The 25,483-nt window shown below is 47.0% G+C and overlaps 1 protein-coding gene across 1 annotated transcript; it reads right to left on the bottom strand.

Moving 5' to 3' along the window:
• Positions 1-1,137: 1,137 nt before the first annotated feature.
• On the bottom strand, positions 1,138-20,798 carry LOC101829080 (arginyl aminopeptidase). Its single transcript, XM_005073396.4, has 11 exons — positions 20,308-20,798; positions 16,241-16,381; positions 14,636-14,784; positions 12,844-12,960; positions 12,136-12,371; positions 6,672-6,785; positions 5,762-5,874; positions 5,481-5,589; positions 3,840-4,064; positions 2,463-2,605; positions 1,138-1,541 (listed from the first exon to the last, which is right to left on the bottom strand). The coding sequence occupies exons 1-11, from the start codon at positions 20,752-20,754 to the stop codon at positions 1,383-1,385; spliced, it is 1,953 nt and encodes a 650-aa protein (XP_005073453.1). The 5' UTR covers positions 20,755-20,798; the 3' UTR covers positions 1,138-1,382.
• Positions 20,799-25,483: the final 4,685 nt, after the last annotated feature.

The raw sequence follows: 25,483 nt of genomic DNA, 5'->3' as shown, positions 1-25,483 counted from the left end.
CAAGGCCTCTTGTCATCCTGTTCTCAAATCCAAGGTGCTAACTGCTTCAGTCTCCATGTTGAAGTCAGAATCTAGTGACAGGCTCTCAGCAGACTCTGCCAATCAACTGTTGAAACAGTTACTGAGGAGCTGGGGTAGGAAAGGCCTAGCAAAGCCCCAGAGATCTGATGGAGGACAAAGGGAGCATGAGAACACCCTTGTCTTGTGGGCAACACGTGACACAGAGAAAAGCCCAGCGAGAGGAAGTTTTTGGTTTTTGAGACAGGGTTTCTTTTTTTTCTTAAATTTTATTTATTATTAAGCATACAGTGTTCTGCACCAGATCTCATTACAGATGGTTGTGAGTCACCATATGGTTACTGGGAATTGAACTCAGGACCTCTGATAGAGCAGCCAGTGCTCTAAACCTCTGAGCCATCTCTCCAGCCCTTTTTTTTTTTTTTTTTTTTTTTTTTGGTTTTTCGAGACAGGGTTTCTCTGTGGCTTTGGAAGCTGTCCTGGAACTCGCTTGGTAGTCCAGGCTGGTCTGGAACTTACAGAGATCCACCTACCTCTGACTCCCCAGTGCCTGGATTAAAGGCATGCACCACTAATGCCCAGCCCAGCAAGAGACAGTTAACAGTGACTTTGCCCAGCACTCGGGAGGCAGAGGCAGGCGGATCACTGTGAGTTCGAGACCAGCCTGGTCTACCGAGCGAGTTCCAGGACAGCCTCCAAAGCTACAGGGAAACCCTGTCTTGAAAAACCAAAAAAAAAAAACAAAAATCAAAACAGTGACTTTGCCTCCAGCCTATAATCCCAGAACTCAGTAGGCAGGAGGACCTCCCTCCACAAGTTTGAACCTGGTCTATATAGTGAATTCCAGGCCAGAAAGAACTACATAGTGAATATCTCAAAAGCACAAAAAACAATGTTGGAGAGATGGCTCAGTTAGTAAGGATAATTGCCGCTTAGCCCGATGACCCCAGCTTGATCCCTGGAACCCACCTTCCACAAGTTGTCCTCTGGCCTCCACATGCACCACACACACACACACACACACACACACACACACACACACACACACACACAGCATTTTGTAAAAAAAAAAAAAACAGAAATAAAAATAAATGATGCAGTCTATAACTTCAATTTATCTACTTGCTTAAAAACATTTATTTGAAAAGAAAGAGAATGAAAATTTACCCTCTGCAGCCTGGGCTATAAGGAACATGGAAGGGCCTTCTAGTCTCAGGACCAGAAAGAAATTCCCCCACCAGGGCGGAGACCCAAGTGTCACAGACACCTAAGCCCAGAGAACAGAAACTTCAGGACACTTGGAAAGGGAAAATTCTTCAGAAAGCCTGTGAGGCTCAAGTGGCAGAAACCGCTCACATGAGCCCCTAACTGCCCTTGGGCACCAGAATCTGCTGGACATAGTTGACCACGTTGCTGTGGAGCTGGGAAGCAGTGTCTGCAAAGATGTCCTTAGCGAGGGTCTGGGCCGTCTCGCTGCCACTCATCATGGCCTGGTACAGTGGCAGAGTGTACTTCTGTTTTCCCTGTAAGAAGCACAGACACCTGTCCTCAGTAGCTTGCTCAGTGGGTCTGCCCAGCCCTCCTCCTCCAACGGCAGTCATGGTCTAATGACACGGGGGTTGCGGGGGTTAGAGCTGGAATGAAGTGCCTCTCTATCAGAAGTACTGATTTGGCATCTTCTAGGGGGCGGGGAACGATCCTAGGGAGATAAATTTCAGCATGAATCCCAAATCATGGTAACAAGGGACCATCTACAAGCACAAAACAAATGACATAGGTCAACACAGTGGGCTTGCGAACTTTCAGAAAGCTGGAGGCAGTTACAATGAAGTCGATCCCTGTGAGCCAAATTCACATAACTGTATGGCAGCTGCATGGTGAGCTCCTGAGCCCCAGAGGGATCAAGGAACCTCCCACGAACTTGCGGTCCCCACGTCACACAGATTGTACTACAGAGGAAGCCACCTGGCCATTGCTTTGGATGCAGTCAGTTCCTCCTTGCTCTCGAGTCAGAGGATGCTCCATTTATCACCGGAGCCTTGTGCCCTAAAGGGCTTCTCTCACAGGGACCCACTGGAGTAACTCCTCCAGAGAGCAGGGACCCAGCCCTCCACTCTCCCTTTGTCCTTTGGCGTGACCAGCCCTTTCATTGCCCAGTGCCCCTTTCCCAGTTTTGGGTTAGCTCTAACTAGCTTCATTGCCTTCGGCTTCACCGGCTGATCTCCAAAAATGCTCCCCAAGCCTGCAAACTCCTCTTCCCTCGGGACAAAGCTTTAGGGAATCACACCAACACCTGCATGATCAGGAGGTCCTTCAAAGGCCAGGCCCTACTTCCTCTGAAGTGCAGCCCGGCGAGGCCCTCACATGCCCGCAGAAGACCTAGGTGTGATAATCGAGCTCACAGCCTGTGGCTCAATGAGTAGACCAGAGATGGAGCTACCCACCTGGCTCTGCAGGAATTCCTTCACTTTCCAGAACTCTTCTTGGTGGTCATTCTTAAGGACGATTTGGCCCCATCTGAGTCGTAACTCAGCGTTCCGGGCATTTGAAATCTTTGGGTATGTCTCTCCAAGTTTTTTCACATTTCCTAGAAAAGAGAAAACACTGGGTTGTTGATGGCCAGCCGAGGAGTCCAGAAGACTCGTTGTCAGGGACCCTGGGTGTCTGCTCTCGTGCTCTCCAAAAGCACTGACAGGAACATGAAGGAGGTTCCCTCACCGCCCATCTTTCCCCATCCATCCTGCTCATATATCTGGCACAGGGATGCCACAGCACCTTAATTTCTAAGGCTCTCCCATAAAATGCCCCTTAATTTTACTATAGACTTCCTGCTTTCCCTTACATTCTCTTCTACAATTATTCTAAATAATTCTAATCCAACTTTGGAATCTGAGTAACCCCTATGTGCTAAAAGGTGACTCTCATGGGGATCTGATGACTATTATTTCTGAATGAGCAACAACAAGGCCATCAGTGGGTAAGATGATGGGACTGGAGAGATGGCTCAGTGGTTAGGAGTGCTCGCTGCAGCTGGGCGGTGGTGGCACACACCTTTAATCCCAGCACTCGGGAGGCAGAGGCAGGCGGATCTCTGTGAGTTCGAGACCAGCCTGGACTACCGAGCGAGTTCCAGGACAGCCTCCAAAGCCACAGAGAAACCCTGTCTCAAAAAACCAAAAAAAAAAAAAAAAAAAAAAAAAGAGCTAGTTCCAGGACAGTCTCCAAAGCCACAGAGAAACCCTGTCTAGAAAAACCAAAAAGAGCGTTTGCTGCTTTTCCAGAGGACCCGAGTTTAGTTACAAGCATACACATCAGATAGATGGTTTACAACCACATGTAACCATATTGTAACACCCTCTTCTGGTCTCTGCAGGTACCCACATACATGGGACAGATATACATACATGCTCTTAAGTAAAAATAAATTTTTAAGATACTTTTTAAATAAAAAAGTTTGGATGACTAGGCTCAAACCCTAGCCCAACCATTTGCTAGTTGCGTGTGTTACTGGTGTAGTCTCTATTACCTGGGGATTGAGATCACAGTGTCCCCATCACAGAGTAACCATGAGAATTAAATGGTCTAACAGAAACTGCTTATGGAGTGCCCTGCAGAACCTGGGACCTGATGAACACCAGGCTTTGTTAATTTGATCCCAGTGGCACTTGTATGAGCAACCTGTACCGTGCTGATGACACATTCTTGTGAGGTATCAGCCTCCCTTCTACACTGGAGTCACTTTGAGGCTCGATTGCTTCTGAATCTCGCTCTGGCCTCTGACATGAAGCTCTCCACCCAGGAAGCCTGGATTCAGTCTTTACCGGGTGGGAGAGGGGACTTCTGCAGGATCTTGTCGAGGAAGTAGACGAGCTGATAGGTCTTCCAGGTAGAGATGGACACAGCTTCAATGGTTTGCATGTCTACCTCTGGGGTCACCCACAGCTCGGCCAGCTCTTCAGCCGGCTTCATGAGTGAGTCCCCAGGCGAGAGGTCGGGGAGGTAGGGGGGCCAGCCAGGGGTGTTCAGCCATCGATCAAACTCAAAACCTTGTAGGTAAAAGAAGAGAAGACACTGTCAGGATCCTCCCAGCAGTCAACATGCCCAAGCAATTCCCCGGGCTTGCAAGCCCCATCTCCCCATCCCAATTCATCCCAGACTTGGTGTCACTTGTCCCGGCAGGATCCTAGCTAGGATGGCATCTGGAGGCTGCCACTGTAAGACTGGACTAAACTGGCTTTTGCTTTAAAATTGACATTCTGTCACCAAGTGATAGATGCGCTCCTAGCTGTAGTCAAGCTCATGCTCTCTGCCTAAGCACAAGGGCTCCAAGCCTGAGCAGCCCGGCTTCCCATCCTAGCTCTGCCATAACTGGGAAGCTGCCAGCATGGTTGTTTTATTTCTTGGCGCCTCAACTGTTTGTAAAATGGGGGTGCTAGGCCCTACCTTAGTTAACAGTTGTGAAGATTAAATGAGCAAATACGCATTAAAAGCTTAGTGTTCTGCCTGGTGCATAGTAAGCTCCCAGCAATTATTAACTATTGTTCGTTACGCTCTCATGACCTTGAAATTCGGGCTTCCAACCCACAACATGGTGCTACCAAGGCTGAAACTGACTTCACCAAACCAGGGTGATTCAGGGTTCACATCCTAACAAGGGGTGTGTCTAATGGCCTGTCTGGGTCACAGCAGGGACATCCTCTCCGCATTTTGAGGAAGCAGCACCTCCCCTGCTGACATCAGAGCAGCTGCCAGCATTTCCCTGTGCTCACAGGCCCTACAGAGGCCTCACCACAAGCTCAGGGCAGAGGTGATGGTCCCTTTGTAGTCTTGCTTCTGATTTGGGCAGCAGAGGTCACATCAACCCTCTGGGAAGAGCCAACAAGCCAGCCTGTCTCTGTTTCTCTTTCTTTCTGAGACAAGGTCTCACATAACCCACACTGGCCTTGAACTCACTGTAGCCAAGGACCACTTCTCAACCCTGATCTTCTCGTCGCCACGTCCCAAGCGCTGGGGCTACAGTCATGCCCAAGGTTTTTGATTTTATGTTGTGACTTGAACTCACCAGATAACCCAGGTTGGCCTTAAAGTGATGGCCATCGGCTGCCTTGGGCTCCGAAGTGCATAAATTCAACTTAAAGCCAGGCTTTTCATTTGCTTTTGTGTTTTGGTGCTGGGGTCCTTATGCATGACAAGCAAGTGCTCTACCAACTGAGCTACACTGACAACCCAGGAAGTGCCCGCCAACCCCCTCTTTCTGGGGACTGAGTCCAGGGACTAGGCATGTGCACTACCATGGAACCCCACCCCAGCTTCACCAGGGGCCATTCTGTGGAACCAAACCTGGGCTCCTGGGCTGGCTCTCCAAGTGCTGCTTGGACAGGGCCCTATAACTTGATATTTTCCATCTCTCCTGATCATTCTCTACTGCCTGTGGATGCCAGCAGTCCAGTTTCCCTGCTTACCTGGAATGGAATCTACTCTCTTCTTCTTTAGCTCGGGGAAATAGTCCAGGTAGAATTCCAGAAAATCTTCAGCCAAGATGCTTTGGAATTTAAACTCATCCACATAGGCCTGTGAGGAGGGAGGTGGCTGTGGTCTCTCCGGCCACCCCAGGGAGCAGACCCCCTTCTCTAAGGCCCTCTCTGACCCCTTACCTCTTGTGCCCCCTGCCTCAACCCTCGCACTGTGGCCCAGCAGCTCTATCTGCTCCTTGTCCTTCTCCCCTCTTGAGAGTTGACTGTACCTTGAGAAAATTGTCAAACTGATCCTGGTCACCCACCAGGTGGGCCAGGTATGAGACAAAGCAGTAACCTTTCTCATAGGGGGTCTCATTGTAGGTATCATCGGGGTCCACACCTGCAGAGAGCAGACAGTACTGTAAACACCTATCCTCACGGTGCCTCTCTGGTTTCAGGTTACAGGCTAACTTGAAATTGCTCACACTGCACCTTCCCCAGGTACAACCAAGGTTTCTAGGTGCCGGATGGCCTCCCACAGCACTTCAAAGGTGACAGTAGAGGGCCAGTAACTACGAATCTAAGAAAAGGCCAGGGGGACCGATGGTTCAAAGGGGCTAGCACATTTCCTTGGGTAGGGCCTCCAACTAACTCTTAGGGCTGAACATGCTCAGACTTTTCAAGTCCCATTGGTCACCATCTACACAGCCAACCTCCCAGGTGTTGTTTTCACAGCTGTCCTAGACAAATGCTAATTACCAGGGTACAAGAAGTTCATTTTACAGTCAGTAGCACCAAAGAACTCCAGCTTCGGTTGCACAAAAGGGTTTTAGGTTAGTCACACATGAAACTAGAGAAAAATGTTAGAAAGCAGGAAGTTCTGAGCTGACAGGCACTTGACCTTGGGCGAGTCACTGCATTTGCCTGCCCGGTTCTGGGTTTGTCTTTGTAAACTGAGGTTAGCACTCTTTAGAAGCCTCACTTAGGAGACAAGGATGAAAAGGAGCAGGAGCAATGGCCATGTCATTAAGAACTTAGTGGCTGCAACGGTTGGACTCAGCCAGCCTACAGAACAGGGACAGCCAGAGCACTCCAGTGGCCGGCTTCTCAAAGAAAGCATTCCAACATGTGGCTCAGACTAACTTGGGGCTCCAAGAGTAATTTACTGGAGGGGGGACACAGAGGAGCCTTGTGGACCTGGTTCAATCTTCACCCGCAGCTTGTTGAGCGGGTGTTCCTCTCCAGAGACATCCATGTGTCGCCGCAGCAGAGCTCGCCCAGTTGCAGCCTCCAAGCACGTGTAAGCAGCACCTGGCCAAAAGTAAACCACAAACCCCAAGTTCATCATGTCCACATTTTCCTGACACTCTGAGGTGCTGTGCTGTCCCCTTGGGGTCTGAGACTCAAAGGCATGACCTTCCAGGGTGACACAGAACAAAGCAACTCAGCCCCCACCTCTCTGATTCTCTGGGCTACAGAGGTTTGGTTAACCTGACCCCTGGGTCTTTCCCACAAGGATCAGGGAAACATTTCTTTGTTTACACCAATGTATTTTATTTTTAGATAACAACTTAGTTTCTATGAAACTTATAATATTTTTCCTCTGAGGATCCTGGTGCACAAAAGAAACTGTCACCTTAAAAAATCTTAAGCATCGGGCTGTGCATTGGTGGCACAGACCTTTTCTCATCCAGCTCCAGGGAGACAGGCAGGTAGCTCTCTGTGAGTCTGAGGCCAGCCTGGTCTATGTAGTGAGTTTCAGACCATCCAGGGTCTGAAAAAAAAGAAAAGAAAGGAAAAGAAGCAGGGCATGGTGGTGCACACCTTTGATCCCAGCATTCAGGAGGCAGAGGCAGGCAGATCTCTGTAAGTTTGAGACCAGCCTGGTCTACAGAGTGAGTTCCAGGACAGCCAGGACTGCACAGAGAAACTCTGTTTGGGGGATGGGGGGATGGAGGAGAAAAGAAAATAACTAAGTATCCTTTAATTTTTCTCCTGGCTTTAAAAACAGTAACTTGAGAGCCAGGGACAATAGGTAAAGGTGCCTTATTACCTACAGTCAATCAAGATTCCTATGACAGGAGAGAACTAACTCCAGACAGCTGTCCTTTGACTTCCACAGAAACACCGGTTTATGCACACATATGCACACCCGTGTACATACACTTACTGCATGCTCTGACTCTGAGCCTCAGTTTTTTTTTTCCTGCATAATGGAAAAATAAATTTTACCGTAGGATTCTAAACTCACTGTGTAGTCCATGCTGGCCTTGAAGTCAGAGATTTGACACCATGCATGCCAGGTTGTTTTTTTTTTTTTGTTTCTCCCTCTTTCTCTTTTAGTGTATATGGATACTTTGTATGTACATCTTCATACCAGAAGAGGGCATCAAACAGTTTCAACATGTGGGGGCTGGGAACTGAACTCAGGACTTTGGACGTACAGTGAGTACTCTTAACCACTGAGTCATCTCTCCAACTCCTCCCCCCACCTTAGCCCTCTTTTTTTTGGGGGGGGGTGTTTCGAGACAGGGTTTCTCTGTGGCTTTGGAGGCTGTCCAGGCTGATCTTGAACTCACAGAGATCCACCTGCCTCTGCCTTGAAAGTGCTGGGACTAAAAGCGTGAGCCACCACCGCCCGGTTCCAGCTGTCTTTTAAGACAGGGTCTTGCTATATGACCCAGGCTGGTATCAAACTTGTGACCTCCTTACTTTAGCTCTCCAGCGCTAAGGATGCAAAAGTGTGAGTCACCAAGCCCAGTTTGCCACAGGCTTCTTAGTGGCTGATTAAGACATTCACAAACAAATCTTGCTCTGTATACTTTGAATAAGAGTACAACTATGTTGAAACTTTTGGGGAAGTAAAAGATAAAACACACTCAAAGTCTTTATGCCTATAATCCCAGCACTCAGGAAGCAGAGGCAGAAGGCTCTTTGTGAGTTTGAGGCCTGGTCTACAGAGTGAGTTCCAGGACAGTCAGAGCTGTTATACAAAGAAACCCTGTCTTGGAAAAATCAAGCAAGCAAACAAAAAGTCTTTACCATGTTTCTATCAAAGTCATGCTTAGGGAGATCACCTGAGGTATGCACTGACATGTCTATGTAAGAAATGGCTGTCAAAACACCTTGCTCTCTTTTTAAGACAGGGTCTTGTGTATCCCAGGCTGGCCTCACTAGCCTTGGACTTCTGAGTGTGGAGATTGCAGGCATGCACCATCACGCCCAGTTTTATGCCTGGGACAGTGTGAGGCAAACACTCAGCCACTGAGCCAGTGAACTTTATTGACACCCCCACCACACCCCGAGTGCTGAGGACCACACCCAAGACCTTGTACATGCACATGCTGGACAGTCACTCTGCCAAGTGGAGGATATTACCAGTTCAAAACCTGTTAAATTTAGTGAACTTTTAAAAATTCTTTGTTTCCTTTAATTATGCTATTCATATTTTATTTATTTATTTTTGGTTTTTTTGAGACAGGGTTTCTCTGTGTAGCTATATAGACCAGGCTGACCTCGAGCTTACAGATTCACCTGTTCCTGCCTCCAGAGTGCTGGGATTAAAGGTGTGCACCACCACTGCCCAGCTGATTTTTTTTTTTTTTTGGTTTTTTGGGACAGGGGCTTTGGAGGCTGTCCTGGAACTCACTTGGTAGTCCAGGCTGGTCTCGAACTCACAGAGATCCACCTGCCTCTGCCTCCCGAGTGCTGTGATTAAAGGCGTGTGCCACCAACGCCCGGCTGATTTTATTTTTTGAGAATTAAATTTTTTTCTTTTGTGACAGGGTCTCTGTGTAGCCCCTGGCTATCCTGGAACTTGCTTTCCAAACCACGCTGGCCTCAAATTCAAAGAAATCTGCCTGCCTCTGCCTTCTGAGTGCTGGGATTAAAGGTGTGTGCCACTACACCTAAATTTTTTTTTAAAAAAAAGATTTCTTTCTTATGTATACAGTATTCTATCTGCATGTATGCCTCCAGGCCAGAAGAGGGCACCAGATCTCATTGTGGATGGTTATGAGCCACCATGTGGTTGCTGGGAATTGAACTTAGAACCTCTGGAAGAGCAGTCAGTGCTCATCTCTCCAGCCCCACTAACTAAATTTTTAAAAAGTATTATTATGGTTTAAAACTATAGGAATGATATAGCATATGCCTTTAATTCCAGCCCTTAGGAGGCAAAGGCAGGTGGATCTCTAGTCTATATAGTGAGTTCCAGGCCAGCTAAGGGGATACACAATGAGATGCTGTCCCAAAACAAAAACCAACCAACAAACAAAATCCATAGACGTCTGATCTTTCATACTCACATACAGATATTGAGCTGTGCCTAATGGCGCACACATGTAAGCCCAGCACTTAGGAGGTAGAGGCAGGAGTGCTGTGAGCCTGACCTACATGATGAGTTCCAGACCAGAAGAGCCTTTCATAGCAAGATCTTGCCTAACCCCCGCCCCCCAACTGTTCTGGAGATTGAACCCTGATGTGGGGTGTCCTGTACGCTGTGAATGTGTGTTGCTTTTATTGGTTAATGAGTAAAGCTGCTTTGGTCTGTGGCAGGCAGAATATATTTGCATGGCAGGAAAGCCAAACTGAATACAGGGAGAAAGAAGGTGGGGCTGGGAGAGATGCCATCCAGCCACACAAGAAACAACATGCCAAAGTGCTGGGCATCATAGCTCACGCCTTCCATCCCAGAACTCAGGAGGCAAAGGCAGGCATGTAGGTTATCTATGTGTACTCAAGGCCAGCCTGGTCTACACAGTGAGTCCTAGGCCAGCCCACTGTGAGATCTGTCTCAAATAACAACAACCAACAAAAACAAAACAAAAATCAAAATGGTCTGGAGAGCTGGCTCAGCAGCACTTTCTGGAGGACTCAGGTTTGGTTCCCAGCACCCATGCCAGGCAGCTCACAACTGACACTAACTCCAGATACCGTGGACTCCAAGGGCACTCGTACTTGAGTTCATGCAGACATACACCCTCTATATACAATTTTTTTTTTTTTGGTTTTTCGAGACAGAGTTTCTATGTGGCTTTGGAGGCTATTCTGGAACTAGCTCTTGTAGACCAGGCTCTGTGGTCTCGAACTCACAGAGATCCGTCTGCCTCTGCCTCCCGAGTGCTGGGATTAAAGGAATGCGCCACCAACGCCTGGCTTCTACATACAATTTTTAAAGTGTAAATGAAGAAAAAAGAGAACAAAATAAAATATATTTTGATTGCCCTGAACAGTGAAATTACAGATGGATTTTCTTTTCCTTCCTGTGCTTTTCCACATATGCTAAACAGATCTTGTTTAAAAATAATGAGTGATGCCGGGCGTTGGTGGCGCACGCCTTTAATCCCAGCACTCGGGAGGCAGAGGCAGGCGGATCTCTGTGAGTTCGAGACCAGCCTGGACTACCAAGCGAGTTCCAGGACAGCCTCCAAAGCCACAGAGAAACCCTGTCTCGAAAAACCAAAATAAATAAATAAATAAATAAATAAATAAATAAAAAATAAAAATAAAAATAATGAGTGTTCTACCACTTAGAGCATGTACTACATATCAGCCTAATTCACTAATGAGGCAGCAGAAAAGGTTTTGGTTTCTTTTCCCCTTTTTCTTTTTTTAAGCACATGTATGGCGAGGGCACATGACTCAGTAGAGTCCCAGGAAGCCTAAGGTTTGTCCTCAGCATCATATAAAACTGAGAGGATAGTGCATGCTTGTAAACCCAGCACTTGGGGGGGTAGGGAGGCAGGAGGATCAGGAGGAGTTCAAGATTGCCTATGACGACATATGGAGTTTGAGGTCGGCCTGGGACATACGAGAACCGTCACTAAAACAGAAAGAGCGTGAGAGAGAGAGCGGAGTGCACATGCAGCATGGCAGCGAGAGATGATAATGGTTTCATGTTTCACTCATAAATCAACCAGCCATCTGGGGTAAATGACTAGGGACTCTCAGCTAGGAGCTGTCTGCCTGGGGACGACTTGGCATGCAGCGTGACCCCAGCGCAGAGAGCACTTTCACTGTGAACTCACACACTAGTCCAGTCAGTTTAAACCACAGTCCATACTGCTTGCAGTGGCACAAAGTGGAAGGGGAATTTTTTAAAAGATTTTAAATAAATTTTATCATATATACAGTGCTCTGTCTGCATGTATGTCCACAGGCCAGAAGAAGGCACCAAATCTCATTACAGATGGTTGTGAGCCACCATGTGGTTGCTGGGAATTGAACTCGGGACCTCTGAAAGAGCAGTCAATACTCTTAACCTCTGAGCTGTTTCTCCAGCCAGGAAACTGTTTTTAAATAAAAAATTCCCATTCCAGGGTCTGCAGAGATGGCTTAGGGGTTAAGAGCAACGCCTGCTCTTCCAGAGGTCTTGAGTTCAATTCCCAGCAACCTCATGGTGGCTCACAACCATGTATAGTGGGATCTGATGCCCTCTTCTGGCATAAAGGTGTACATGCAGATAGAGCCCTCATATATAAAATAAATTATAAAAAATAAAATAAAATAAAACGTTTCCAACTAGGTTTAGCCCTTGATGGTCCTTCACCTGGGATTTGTGCCTAAGTCCCTCCTCCCTTCAATGCCCGCCTACACGTGAAACCACAGGAGCAGATGGCACTAAGAATGGGGCCAGGTACTTGGCAGGGTGGCGCCTTACCGAACAGGATGGTAGAGATCCTCCTTTGGGCATACATGGTGAAGCCTTCATTGAGCCAGAACTCCCCCCAGTTGGCATTGGTGACCAGGTTTCCAAACCAACTGTGGGAGATCTCGTGAATGATGACATCGGCTAAGGAGCGGTCCCCTGCCAGTAAGCAGGGCGTGATGAAGGTCAGACAAGGGTTCTCCATTCCTCCAAATGGAAAGGATGGCGGCATGAAGAGCAAATCATACCTGCCAAGAAACTGGACGTCACAAGAGGCCCTGACTCCCCTGACCAGACCTCCCCTGTCCCCTTCAGATCCAGGCTGCAGCCACTAGAGTGACAGAATAACCCCAGGCCCAGTGCTGGAAACGAAGCCTGGACTCTGGGTCCTTCCCCAGCAAGCTCCCTGCCTTTGTGCCTGCCTGCGACTTGAAGATGTTAAAGGAACGGCCCACAGGAGGAAAGGCATGCTCGCAAAGGCCCTGGGTTTCTCCTCTTTCCCCACCCCTAGCTTGGCAGCACTTCAGAAACCATTCCTCCTAGATCCCGTTAGCAGCCACTTGGAGCCTGACTCACCCCCTTCCTCTTCGCTTCCTCCTGTCCTATGTTTCTGGGATCAGGGAGCCTTGCTCTAGGAGACATAAGGAAGGGAAGCAGCCCCAGGAATGTGGAAAACAGCTCCTCAGTTTCACAAGACACATCTGTTAATCGATACTGCACCTTCCCCAAACATAGGGTCCGAAAAGCTTCTCTCCTGTTGCCAGAAATTCTTCTATCACCCCATTGTACTCCTCCTTGGCAGCTTCAATTAGACAAGGCTCTGCCCACACCCGGCTCCTAAGCACAGAGAGGTAGAAGAATGCTGAGTGAACACTGTTGCAGCCGCAGGAACCACTTGTAGAACACTGTACTCAGTCCCATATCTGAGCCAATGCAATGTGGCCATGTGGCCAGCCACTCAGACAGGAGAGAGGCGGGATCACTCTTAGCCCAGCCCCACAAGGCTACTCATCACACTGGGAATGGGACCCTAAAATGGCCTAGGGGAGGTACCAGTCAGCCTCTCGAGGCAACAGGGCATGAAGTCCATGGCTTCCACACTGAATTCAATGCAGCAAGAGTGAAGATTAAATACAACAGATTATATGACTCGGGCCCATAATCTCAGCACTGAAGGGGCTAAAGCAGGAGGATTGCCGAGAGTTCTAAGACAGCTAGGGTTATAAAGTGAAACCCTATTTTGAAGAAACAAAACAAAATAATAGCAACTAAAAAAGACAGAATATAAGAGGCCTTCATAACGTGACACAATTACTTTCCTTCTTCCTATTTATAGGATAGATGAAAGAATTCTGATAATAGCTAGGTGTGGTGGTGGTGTATCCCTTCAATCCTAGCACTTGGGAGACAAAGGGAGGTAGACTTCTGTGAGTTCCAGGCCAACCTGGTCTACATGGAGAGTTCCAGGGAAGCCACCCGGCTTCATAATGAGACCTTGTCTCACAAATAATAAAAAGTAAAAATAAATATGATAGTAGAATCTCTGGAATTAAAATTTGTCTTCTGAGGGGTTGGAGAGATGGCTTAGGGGTTAAGAGCAATGGCTGCTCTTGTAGAGGACCCAGGTTCAATTCCCAGCACCCACATGGCAGCTCACAATTGTCTGAAACTCTAGTTCCAGGGCCCCTGACACCCTCACACAGAGTATATATATATATATATACATACACATACATATATATATATATATGTATGTATGTAAAACACCAATGCACGTCAAATAAATAAATAAATCTAAAAAAACTTCTCTCTCTCTCTCTCTCTATATATATATATATATATGTATGTAAAACACCAATGCACATCAAATAAATAAATAGATCTAAAAAAAACTTGTCTCCTGAGAGAAACCTATCAGTATTAGTGGAGAAATTGCCAATTCTTTCAGGTGCCAAATGGTATTGTGACTTTACTTCATAGCAAAGCTAGAATGGGCTTCATTCCTCAGAGGGCACTATGATTTACTCACCTTTAAAAGGTCTAGAACAGGCTTTAATCCCAGCACTCAGGAGGCAGAGGCAGGTGGATTTCTGTGAGTTCGAAACCAGCCTAGTCCACAAGAGCTAGTTCCAGGACAGCCTCCAAAACCACAGAGAAACTCTGTCTCGAACCCCCCCCCCCAAAAAAGGTCTAGAACAGGGCCAGTGAGATGGCTCAGGGGTTAAAAGCACCGGCTGCCAAGCCTGATGACCTGAGTTCTCAGACCCACATAGTGGAAAGAGAAAAGTGAATCCTACAAGTCATCCTCTGTTCTCCACATGTACATCACAGTGCTCATGCATGCATACATGTGCACACATGCATGCACACACATGCATCCACCTACACAAACATATACAAATTAATGCAATTTATCAGGGTGGTAGTAGCATATGCCTTTAATCCCAGCACTCAGGAGGCAGCGGCAGAGTTTGAGGCCAGCCTGGTCTGGAGTCTGCAGAGTGTTTCTTACCTGGGTCCAACCTCAGCGGAAGCCAGATCTCCAATGGCCAAAGCTATCAGATAGGAGGGGATGGGTTGGCACATCTGGAAGAAGAACTTATTTGGTCCTCTCTTCTCCCAAGTGCTTGCACTCATCACAGCTGTGAAGCCATCTGGGACCTGGCATCAGAGAAAGTGTAGGAAGACCCCCTTTGTTGGATTGCCTACTGTTTTGCTCTTTTTGAGGCAAATTTTTGCTGCAAGCCCTGACTAGCCTGGAATTTGCTGTGCATACCAGGCTGAGCTGGAACTTTTGATGGTGTCCATCATTGTCGCTGCCCCCGCCCCACCTCTGTGTCCCCTGTGTTGAATTACATATATGTACTACCACGCCTGGCAAAAAGGTCTCCTTTTGACTGACCTGGAGAACGGAAGGCTTAAAGAACTTACACTGATGGCATTTGAACTATGCAGAATCTCTGTCAATGGGCCAGGTGTGGTAGCACATGGCTTTAATACCAGCATTCAGCAGCCAGATATTCTCTGAGAGACTGAGCCAGCCCAGTCTACACAGTGAGCTCCATCCAGACCAGCCAGGGCTACATTGTCTCAAACAACAAAATCTGCAGAAGGAAAACCTTACAAGGGAAGAGTTTTCAGATACACTGGATCAATATAATAATTTAGCAACCAAAATGAGACCTGATGTATCTGAAATTATACTCTTTGTCTCTATCTTTCTCTGAGACAGGGTCTGACTGGGTGGCCTAGGCTGGCATTGAACTCATCGTTTTTCTTTTCTTTTGAGACAGGGTTTCTCTGTGTAGCCCCCGTCCTGGAACTCACTCTGTAAACCAGGCTAGCCTCAAACTCAGATCTGCCTGCCTTTGTTCCCTGAGTGCTGGGATTAAAGGTGTACACTACTGCCACCTGGCATGAACTCATGATTCTTATGCCTTTGTCTCTCAACTCAGGCATTATAGGCATTGCCTGGCTTCTTTCTCTTATTATCATTATTATAAAAAAACATTTATTTTATTATACTGTTCCATTTTTTAAAGATTTGTTTTATTTTATGTGAATGAGTTATTTTGCCTGCATGCATGTGTGTGTGTGTGTGTTTGTGTGTGTGTGTGTGTGTGTGTGTGTGTGTGTGTGTGTGTGTGTGTGTGTGTGTATACTCTCCATATTCATGGCTGGTACATTGGAGTCCCTGGAACTGGAGTTACAGATAGTTGTGAGCTACTATATGGATGTTGGGAACTGAGCCTGGGTCCTCTAGAGGAACACACAGTGTTCTTAACTACTGAGCCATTTCTCTAGCTCCTCTTTTATTATGTTTTAATTACATGTAGGTGTGTGTGTGTGTGTGCACATTGCTATGCTAATTACATGTAGGTTTGTGTGTGCATATGCACGCGTGCATATGTGAGGACATGCTTATAAATGAAGGTGCTTATGGAGGCCAGAGGTGCTGGATCCCCTGGAAATAGAGTACTAGACAGTTCTAAGGCACCGGATTTGGGTGCTAAGAACCAAACTAGAGTTCTCTGGAGGAACAGAAAGCGCTCTTGACTGCTGAGCCACTTCTCATTCATAACCCCAGGGGCAGACACTTGGAGTTAAGCCACCTTACCTCAATAAGAGCTGAGTACGTGCATTTCACTGCAGGAGTGTCAAAGCAAGGGAAGAAAGCTCGGTTTAACACCGCCTGACCCTGGGTGTAGACAAAGGGTTTTTTCTTTCCTGCTGTCTGCTCAGGAGCCAACCAGCAAACCTAAGGAAACAGAGAGATGTTTCAGAACACACAACTCATGAACAGAGGTAGGAGCAGGCTGACTCGGGACGCTTTCAGGTAATCCTTAAGATCTTCCTGCCTAGTCAGGCGTTGGTGGCGCATGCCTTTAATCCCAGCACTCGGGAGGCAGAGGCAGGCGGATCTCTGTGAGTTCGAGACCAGCCTGGTCTACCGAGCGAGTTCCAGGACAGGCTCCAAAACAATACAGAGAAACCCTGTCTCTCATCTTCCTGCCAGCCAATCTGTCCCTGACCAGAATGTCCCTTTCTACTGTGTATTTAATTTACCCTGGAATATGCCATGGTCTCATGCCCACATCACAGCACAGACACTTCACCCCCACAGTATCCCATGGCATCTCAGGAACCCACCAGGTTCTGACTGGGATTCCATCCTCCTCTGTTCCCCACTGTAGGGTCCCTCTAACCAGTATTCTGCACTTCTGACAGAAGAGCAGAACCAGCTAGGAGTCAGGGCTGTCCTTTGTTGTAGTTTTCTTGTTTTTGTTTTGACAGTCTTCATGTAGCAATGCCGCACCCAGTTTTCTTTTTAGGAATAATTCTGAGGAAGTCAGTTCATCCATGGAGCAAGGCAACTCCTTTCTCTCCTATATCTGGGTAGACTAGCTCTCCCCTTTAAGGTGTCTCTTCCAGTGGCCCTTTAGAAAAGTCCAGAAGAGGCATGCGGACTTTCCTTAATACAGGTGTGGTGAGACGTCCTGGTACCTTGGTGTCTGATACAGCAGAACAGCCCTTCAGCAATACAAGAATATGCAGTCACAAACTGGCATTCTGACCATCAGGAGACAGTTTCCAAGGCACAACTGTAGGTTTCTTGGTTACTACAGATCTCCTTTTTGAGTACCCAAGGTTATGACTGATGTGGCTGTCTCTTAGTTAAGAAAGCTGAGGCTTTACCATGAAGAGACAAATCTTACTTTTGCCCATAACAAAAGGAAACCATATGTAACATAGGTAAAACGCGTGCGTGCGTGCGTGTGCGTGCGTGTGTGTGTGTGTGTGTGTGTGTGTGTGCGCGCGCACGTGCCCATATCCATTTAAGATTGAAGAATGGATTACACTACACCAGGAAGGTTTCACAGGTGAAGTAAAACTCTATTAGTCCTTCAAGGATATTGGAAGGAAAGAGAGAAGCAGATGAGTGGGGAAGGCAGGGCCTTGATGCAGGATCCAGGAGCTGTGTAGGCTCTGGATAGGCAAGTAGGAGGCAGGCCTGAGGAGGCGGAAGGAAGGGCTTTGAAAGCAAGGATCTGGGACATTTTAAAGATGCAGAAACGGCCACATTGGATGTTGGGCTTTTCTGCTTTGTCCAAGTCTTCCAATAAATATAGCACAGTGTGGAAGGCAGGAGGTGACATGGGAGAAAAAGCTGACCTACTAATGTAGGTGACTGAGGTCAACACAGTGAGGCGGCACATTAATACAGACTCAATATGTCATCAAAGTGGCACTTCACCTCTGAGTTTCCTCTCTACAATACACAGTTCCCATCTAGTCACAGGGAAAATGTCTGAAAAATTCCAGTAGAAGGACATTCTATAACATATCTGAAGAGCACCCCTCCAAATTGTTAAGGTCATAAAAAAAACAAGGAAAAATCCAGGCAGTGGTGGCTCACACCTTTAATTCCAGCACTGGGGAGGCAGAAGCAGGAGGATCTCTGTGAGTTCGAGGCCATCCTGGTCTACAGAGGGAGTTCCAGGACAGGCTCCAAAGCTACAGAGAAACCCTGTCTCAGAACTTGTCAACCCCTGCAACAACAATGAAAAAGATACACAGCTAGCTACAATGTGCTGCTTTGGCTAAGCAGAAAACACAGATAAAACAAAACAAAACAAAACAAAAAACTAAGATACCCACAACAGCTAGTGCTGTCAGCTAGTGTGTATCAGCACCGACAGAACTGAGCTAATGGGGACATGTGTAAGAGTTGCGTACTATCTGCTCAGTTATGCTGTTAATCTGCCTTTTGTTTTTGTTTTGAACTTGCTCTTCTCCTGCCTCAACTTTCTGAGTACTGGGACTCCTGGCATGCGCTATCAGGCCTGATTGGTATCAGGCACTTACATAAAGAAAATTTACCCAATTTTGTCAAGTATTCAGACAAATGCCTAGCATATGTCAGGAAACCCTGTTCATTATCTCTTCACCATCTTTGTTTTATATATATATATTAACACGCACTTATGCATATATTGCTTTGTTTGTTTTTAAGTGAAGAAAACACTATGATGCAATGAAGATGCCTGACATGCGTGCACTACACACCACGGGAATTCTGGGAGAAGAGGCTGCAGTGCTTGGGTGAGAACTCTGGACAGAATAGTTGCAAAGGACAGGAATGCATGCTAATGCCTCCAGTGAAGACTTCCACAGCCTCTGAAAAGCAGAGAGCAGCACAGCCGCGATGTCTGCTTTGACTTTAGGTGCCTCCTGTGGAGTGGGCAAATTAGGGAGGGTTTAATTTTCCCATTGTTTAATGTCTAGCTCCTAATGAGAATTAGGAATCAGCCAGGCAGTGGTGGCACACGCCTTTAATCCCAGTACTCAGGAGGCAGAAGCAGGTGGATCTCTGTGAGTTCGAGGCCAGCCTGGTCTTCAGAGTGAGTGCCAGGATAGCCAGGACTGTTACACAGAAAAACTCTGTCTCAAAAAAAAACAAAAATAAAGAGGAGAAAAAAAAAAAGAAAAAAAGGGAGAAGAGAAAAAAAGAAAAAGAAAATTAGGAACCAAGATATAGGAGAGGAACCAAAGATATTTCTTGATGCCAAGCTTCCCTCCAGGCACTGAAGGAGATGTTCCCTGGCTAGGTGGTTCCATGTGATTTTGACTTTCAGTTTCCCTACCAAGTTCTATCACAGGCTCATGTATTCCTGTAGTCTTAGAAGGAGGAAGTGGAACTGCTCTTTGGGTCAGTTCTAAGAGCAAGGGGGAACTGCCAGCAGAATAAGCAAGCTCGGGTAGTCTGCAAAAGGCTTTTGTGAACCTTGCAACCCAGCCTAAGGCTGTCACTCTTACCTATGTCCGCTGCATACGGTTACCCTTAACTTCCAGTATTTGTCTTACTCTGAAAACCTTAAGGCTTAAGGACCAGTCAACTGAGAAGACCCAATTATTATAAAGCCTAGAATACCAATTACTCACAGGGTGCTGGTAGTGCACGCCTTTAATCCAAGCACTCGGGAGGCAGAGGCAGGCGGGTCTCTGTTGAGTTCGAGGCCAACCTGGTCTACAGAGAGAGTTCCAGGACAGCCTCCAAAACAATACAGAGAAACCCTGTCTTGAAAAACCAAAATAAATAAATAAGAAGAAGCAAACAAACAACAACAAAAAAAATTACACATTCTCACTCTTGCTCAGATTATTTTACGTCCAGTGCAAGATTTCAAAGAAGGAAGCAAAAATAATTATCTAGGCTTCAAGGCTGTTTTAACCTGTGCAACCAGAATGGCAGGATAATAAAGGACCGTGTCAGCATCTAGCTAACTAACTCTGTCCAGACTCCATCAAGGACAATTACACATAAAAAACAAACATAAAGTTTGTGTATGAAGTTTCTCATCCAGAAAAAGATACGCGGGATAGCAGAGAAGTGGTTAGCACGTGTGTGACAGAGACAATCTAAGACAAATCCACAGACAGTGGCCAGGGAGGAGATGAGCCGCAGGAAGAACGCAGCACTGGCTGGAGAGGTCGGAGCCCAGGGTGGGAAGCCCGGGAGCCCGAATCCAGAGCCGGCTACCGAGGAGGAGAGTCAGCGCCTGGGGATCTCCCGCGGAAGTTGCAGATAGGACCAGGTTTCCTGCTCTGGGGCTCTGGGCAACTCAGGGGCCACAGGCTGGCCAGGAGGTCAGGGAAAGGCTTGTGGCTCTGGCGCGCACTCACCCCGGGTCCCTCCCCGACGCGGTATGTGAGTTCCAGCTGCAGGCGCTCTGCGGGGCGGCAGGGCTGCGGGAAGGCCACGCACAGGGCCTGGCCATAGTGCGAGAAGGGCTGCGTGTGAAACGGCACGGTCTCCGCGAGCGGCTGCTGGTCTTCGGGCTGCCCCCGCCTCAGCGTCGCCGCCGTCACCTCCAGGCAGCTGTGTGAATCAAGCCGCAACTCCGAGGCGCCCTCGGGCAGCAAGCAGCGCAGCTCCAGCACCACCGAGCCGCTCAACCCGCGGCTTCCCGGGCCCGGTCCCGGAGGCCCGAACTCGGCCCGCAGGTCCAGGTGCAGGTGCAGGATCTCGAAGGCGCGGAAGCTGGAGGCCGAGGCCACGTCCACCGCCTGTGCCGAGTGCAGCGGCCGCCGGGCCATGGCGCCGTGGCCACCCTGCCGTCGGCTCTCCATGGCTCCTGAGCGGTTGCTCACCCGCCGGGAAGACAGCCTCTCCGCGGGCCCCGGCAGGCTCCGCCTCGAGGCGACGCGCCACCGTGGGCCCCGCCCCCGAGGGTTGCGGGCGGCCACCGCCCCTAGCAAATCTGGGCCTCACCGGCTGTCCCCTCCCTTGCTGCGCTCATCCCCGTCGTTCACATGGATTCCTAAGCCACCTGGAGACCGAGGACCGTGCTGTGGTGGGTCGCCCTTTGCCAGGTCCCCCTTGCGGATTCCTCATCCTCCGAGCAGACAGAAGGATGGGGACAGAACCTGGTTTGGAAGGGTCTGTGTTTGAAATCTCACTCACTGTTTCCATTGGGCCAGTTATTAGGACGATATATGACATCTTGGACAAATTGCCTGTAAAACAGGAGTTGTAATGCCATTTCTCTGTCGCCTAGTAAACAGCCACCACACACCTCTGTGACCCGAGGCACGCTGATCCTCGTTGTTCAGTTTTGTGCTAGAAGTAGGGACTTTTCTGTTGTTCTATTATAGATATACATTCCTACCTACTTTACATTTTACTTGTTTCTATTTTTAAGTTTTTTTGTGTGTGTGTATGGGTGTTTTGCCGGCGTGTATGTGTGCCTAGTGACTGCAGACGCCAGAAGAGGGAGTCGGATCCCTGGAACTAGAGGTACTTTAGGTAGAGGTCTACTAAATTGCGATTTGAGTGCCGGGAACCAAACCAGGTACTCAACCAAGTGCACTTAACTGCTCCCTACCTTAAAATTCATTTATGTGCACTGGCATCGGAGCAGACAGTTCTGAGCTGCCATGTAGGTGCTGGGAATTGAACCTGGGTCCTCTGGAAGAGCAATCAGTGCTCTTAACCGATGAGCCATCTCTCGGCCCCTAAAGTTTATATTTTTAAATGAATTCATCAAGGCTGGGCTAGTTAGGCCTCACTAGCTATTGAAATAAATAATATGCAACCTTTTTAAAAATTATGTTACTGTGTAGCCCAGGTTGGTCTCAAACTGGCAATCCCGTATCAGCCTGAGAAGTTCTGGGATTACACCACTCTTTGATAATATTTGCTTATATATGTTGGATCAAATCTAGGGCCTTATGCATCCTAGGCTGCCGTTGAGCTATATCCTCATCCCTGCACTGTAAGCTTAGGGCTCATTACATGTCACCTGTATTTTCCTTGTGTGTCTCGGTTTATTGAGCTAGCCACATCTTTACATTTCTCTTGTGCCAGAACCTTGCAGTAGCCACAGATGAAGACATGATGTATATATAGCTATTTTCTAGAGACAGAAACTTCCAGTGTCATAGTCCTACAACTTAGGTAGCTCAGAAAGTGACGACGTTCACAAGGTTATAAAATAGGAGCAGGGTGGTGATGGTGCACAGTTTTGATCCCAACACGAGGGAGGTAGAGGCAGGTGGATCTCTGTGAGTTCGAGGTGGTCTACAAAGTGAGTTCCAAGACAGCTGTACAGAGAAACCCTGTCTTGGAAAAAAAAAAGAAAGAAAAACACCAGAGCACCTGTGTATTATATTGGTAAAGTGTTACGTGCTGTTTAAGCTTACCAAGAAGCTGGCTCAGGAAACTTGGCCCTTCTACCTCAAATCCAAACGTGTTTAAATTGTCCTCCAAACTAGCCCTGTCCTGGGTCAGGTGCCCATTGCCCCACCCTACCTCCAACTATGTAAAGGGGAGGAGGAAGAACAGCCAGCAGCTAAGAGTACTGAAACCAATGAGTCCTTGAACCACTTGAAGGTATTTCCAATAAAAATTACTATTGTTTATCCCATCTGATAAAAATTCCTGAGGAAGGGTGGGGAAACTTACCCAGGAAAAGCAACCAGACAAGAATTCCATGGACTCCTGACCTCCCTAGTCAGTTCTTGCTGGATGTTTGTAAGCCCTCATTTGATGTTATCATTGCTTTCTGACCCCATGGCTCCAGCCATCGCTGCTGGGTTTCTAAGTGCCAGGTCTGATGATGATCTGCTGCTGTCTGCTACTTCCTATTGGTTCTTTTACTTTGCTTGCTACATGCCTACTAAACTCACTCAACCGAAACAGAGCATGGCTACCATGCTTCTCCAGACCATACAGAACAACACGGCACCTAGACTTTGGATTCTGTTATTTATTCTCCGATAAAAGGCACTAGAGCTTTTCAAAGTAGAGACCCAGTCCAGGGTTTGGGTTAGGGGATATACAAAATGATCCTAGGGCAGAGCTTCTCAACCCGTGGGTTGTGACTCCTCTAAGGGTTGAATAACCTTTTCCCAGGGGTCACCTAAGAACATCAGAAAACAGATATTTACATTGTGGTTCATAACAGTAGCAAAACAGTTATGAAGTAGCAATGAAATATTGTAAGGTTGGGGGTCACCACACCATGAGAAACTGTATTAAAGGGCTGAAACATTGGAAGGTTGAGAACCACTGTCCTAGAGCATCTTGTAGTTATGAAAGTAAGAAAGCTAAAAAACAAAGTAATAATAGGAAAAACTGAGGGCTGATGAGGTGGTCTGAATAAAAACGGCCCCAAAGGCTCATATATTTGGATGCCTAGTCACGAGGGAGCGGAACTCTTTGAAAGGATTAGAAGAATTAGGTGTGCTGTGTGTCACTGGGGGTGTGCTTTGAGGTTTCAAAATCTCATGCCAAGCTCAGTGTCTGTCTGTCTGTCTCTCTACTGGATCAGGATGTAGAACTCTCAGCTATTTCTTCTGTACCATGTCTGCCACTCATGCCACCATGATGATTAAAGCTCTGAAATTGTGACCAAGTCCCCAGTTAAATGTTTTTCCTTAAAAGAATTGCCTTGGACAAGGTCTCTCTTCATAGAAACAGAAGAGTGAGAGGGCTGGAGAGATGGTCAGAGGTTAAGAACACTGGCTGCTCTTCCAGAGGTCCTGAGTTCAATTCCCAGCAACCACATGGTGGCTCACAACCATCTGTAATGAGATCTGGTGCCCTCTTCTGGCCTGCAGGCAAACATGCAGGCAGAACACTATATACATAATAAATAAAAAAATCTTTAAAAAAAAAAAAGAAACACAAGAGTGACTGAGACAGCTGGGAATACAACTAAGTGATAGAGTGCTTATCTAGTTATGTGTGAAGTCCTAAATCAAAGTCCCATCACTGGAAAAAAGCAAACAAACAAAAACCAATAATGTTAATCCAGGCATGGTAGTACATGTCTCTGATCACAGCATTCAGGAGGCAGAGGCAGGCAGAGGATTTGAGACCAGCCTGGTCTATAGAGAAAGTCTTACTGCTAGGGCTACACAGAGAAACCTTTTTTTGCTACAGGATATTTGATCACACTGTAAAGCCCAAGATTGCATTATTTGCTAGAAAAACCTGTTCAGTTTAAGAAAAAAAAAAAGTCCTAGCACACACCTTTAATCCAAGAGCTTTCTGCTTGAATACTGTAAAGAGGGTTAAATAAAGTCAACAGGTTGACAGAAGTGAATTAAGATTATTAAGAGTAACCACAGAGAGTAAGAGGGAGTCAGGAGGGTGCATAGAGACACACAGCCGAAGTAGAAGGGAGGGACACTGAGTTTGAGGAGCCTGGGTTGGCACAGGAGGAGGGAGGAGAAGCTTCTGGGACAATGGCAAAGGCAGAGGGAGGTCAGCTGGCTGCTCTCTTTGTCTCTGAGATAGCAGACTTTCATCTCAGCATCTGGCTTTGGAATCCTTATTAGTAAAAATCAAATAACTGATATTATGTTAAAAATAACACTTTCTCAAAAAACAAAACAAAAAGTAACATTGAAAGGATATAAGAGCCAAACAGCGGCAGGTATTGCTGCCAAGCCTGTAGCCTGACTGATCCCAGACCTCCACGATCACCACCACCACCCCACGCCCCTACAACTACACATAAAGAAATCTAATAATGTTTTTTATGTATTTTTTAAAAATTCTTAAATTTAAATTAGAAACAAGGTTGCTTCACATGTCAATCCCAAGTCCCTCTCCCTTTCCCTCCTCTCCTCCCATGCCGTCCCACCAACCCCTCCCCCCAGTATCCCTTCATTTCCCCAGGGAGGGTGAGGCCCTCCATGGGGGTGTCCATAGTCTGTCATTTCATCCAGGGCAGGACCTAGGCCTTCACCCAAGAGTCCAGGGTGAGAGAGCATCTCTCATTGTGGGATGGGCACCCAAAGTCCATTTGTATGCCAGGGATAAATACTGATCTACTACCCAAGGCCCAATAGATTGCCTAGGTCTCCTCACGAACATCCACATTCAGGGTGTCTTGATCAGTCCCATGCTGGATTCCCAGACATCAGTCTGGGATTCAAGAGCTACCCCTTGTTCAGGTCAGCTGTTTCTGGGGGTTAAACCAGCCCAGTCTTTCTAATAATGTTTTAAAAACAGTCAACAAGAAGGAGTTCTCGATAGCCAAAGTTAGAACAACCTGCACAAATAAATGATAGCATTGGATCATAGCCTCCAAATTAAATAAATCTTCATGAGCTTATACAGGTAAAAATGAGAAAGTAGATGGGAAACAACTTTTCCTTAGAAGAGAATTCTAAAAATATAATAGAGAAATTACAAATAAAGAAAATAGCAATGAAAAAAAAAAAGAGAATTCTAATTAGTACATGTAAAAGGAAACAATATATTCACATCCCAAATAATCTTTACTATCATTAGTTACAAGAGAAAAAAAAAAAGAGAATTTATGGCATTATAGGTACCTGGAAGATG

Source organism: Mesocricetus auratus, unplaced genomic scaffold (assembly GCF_017639785.1).
Source record: "Mesocricetus auratus isolate SY011 unplaced genomic scaffold, BCM_Maur_2.0 Super-Scaffold_100676, whole genome shotgun sequence".
Classification (NCBI taxonomy): domain Eukaryota; kingdom Metazoa; phylum Chordata; class Mammalia; order Rodentia; family Cricetidae; genus Mesocricetus; species Mesocricetus auratus.
Note: the sequence above shows the minus strand (reverse complement) of the source record. Positions and strands in the feature narration are given on the sequence as shown.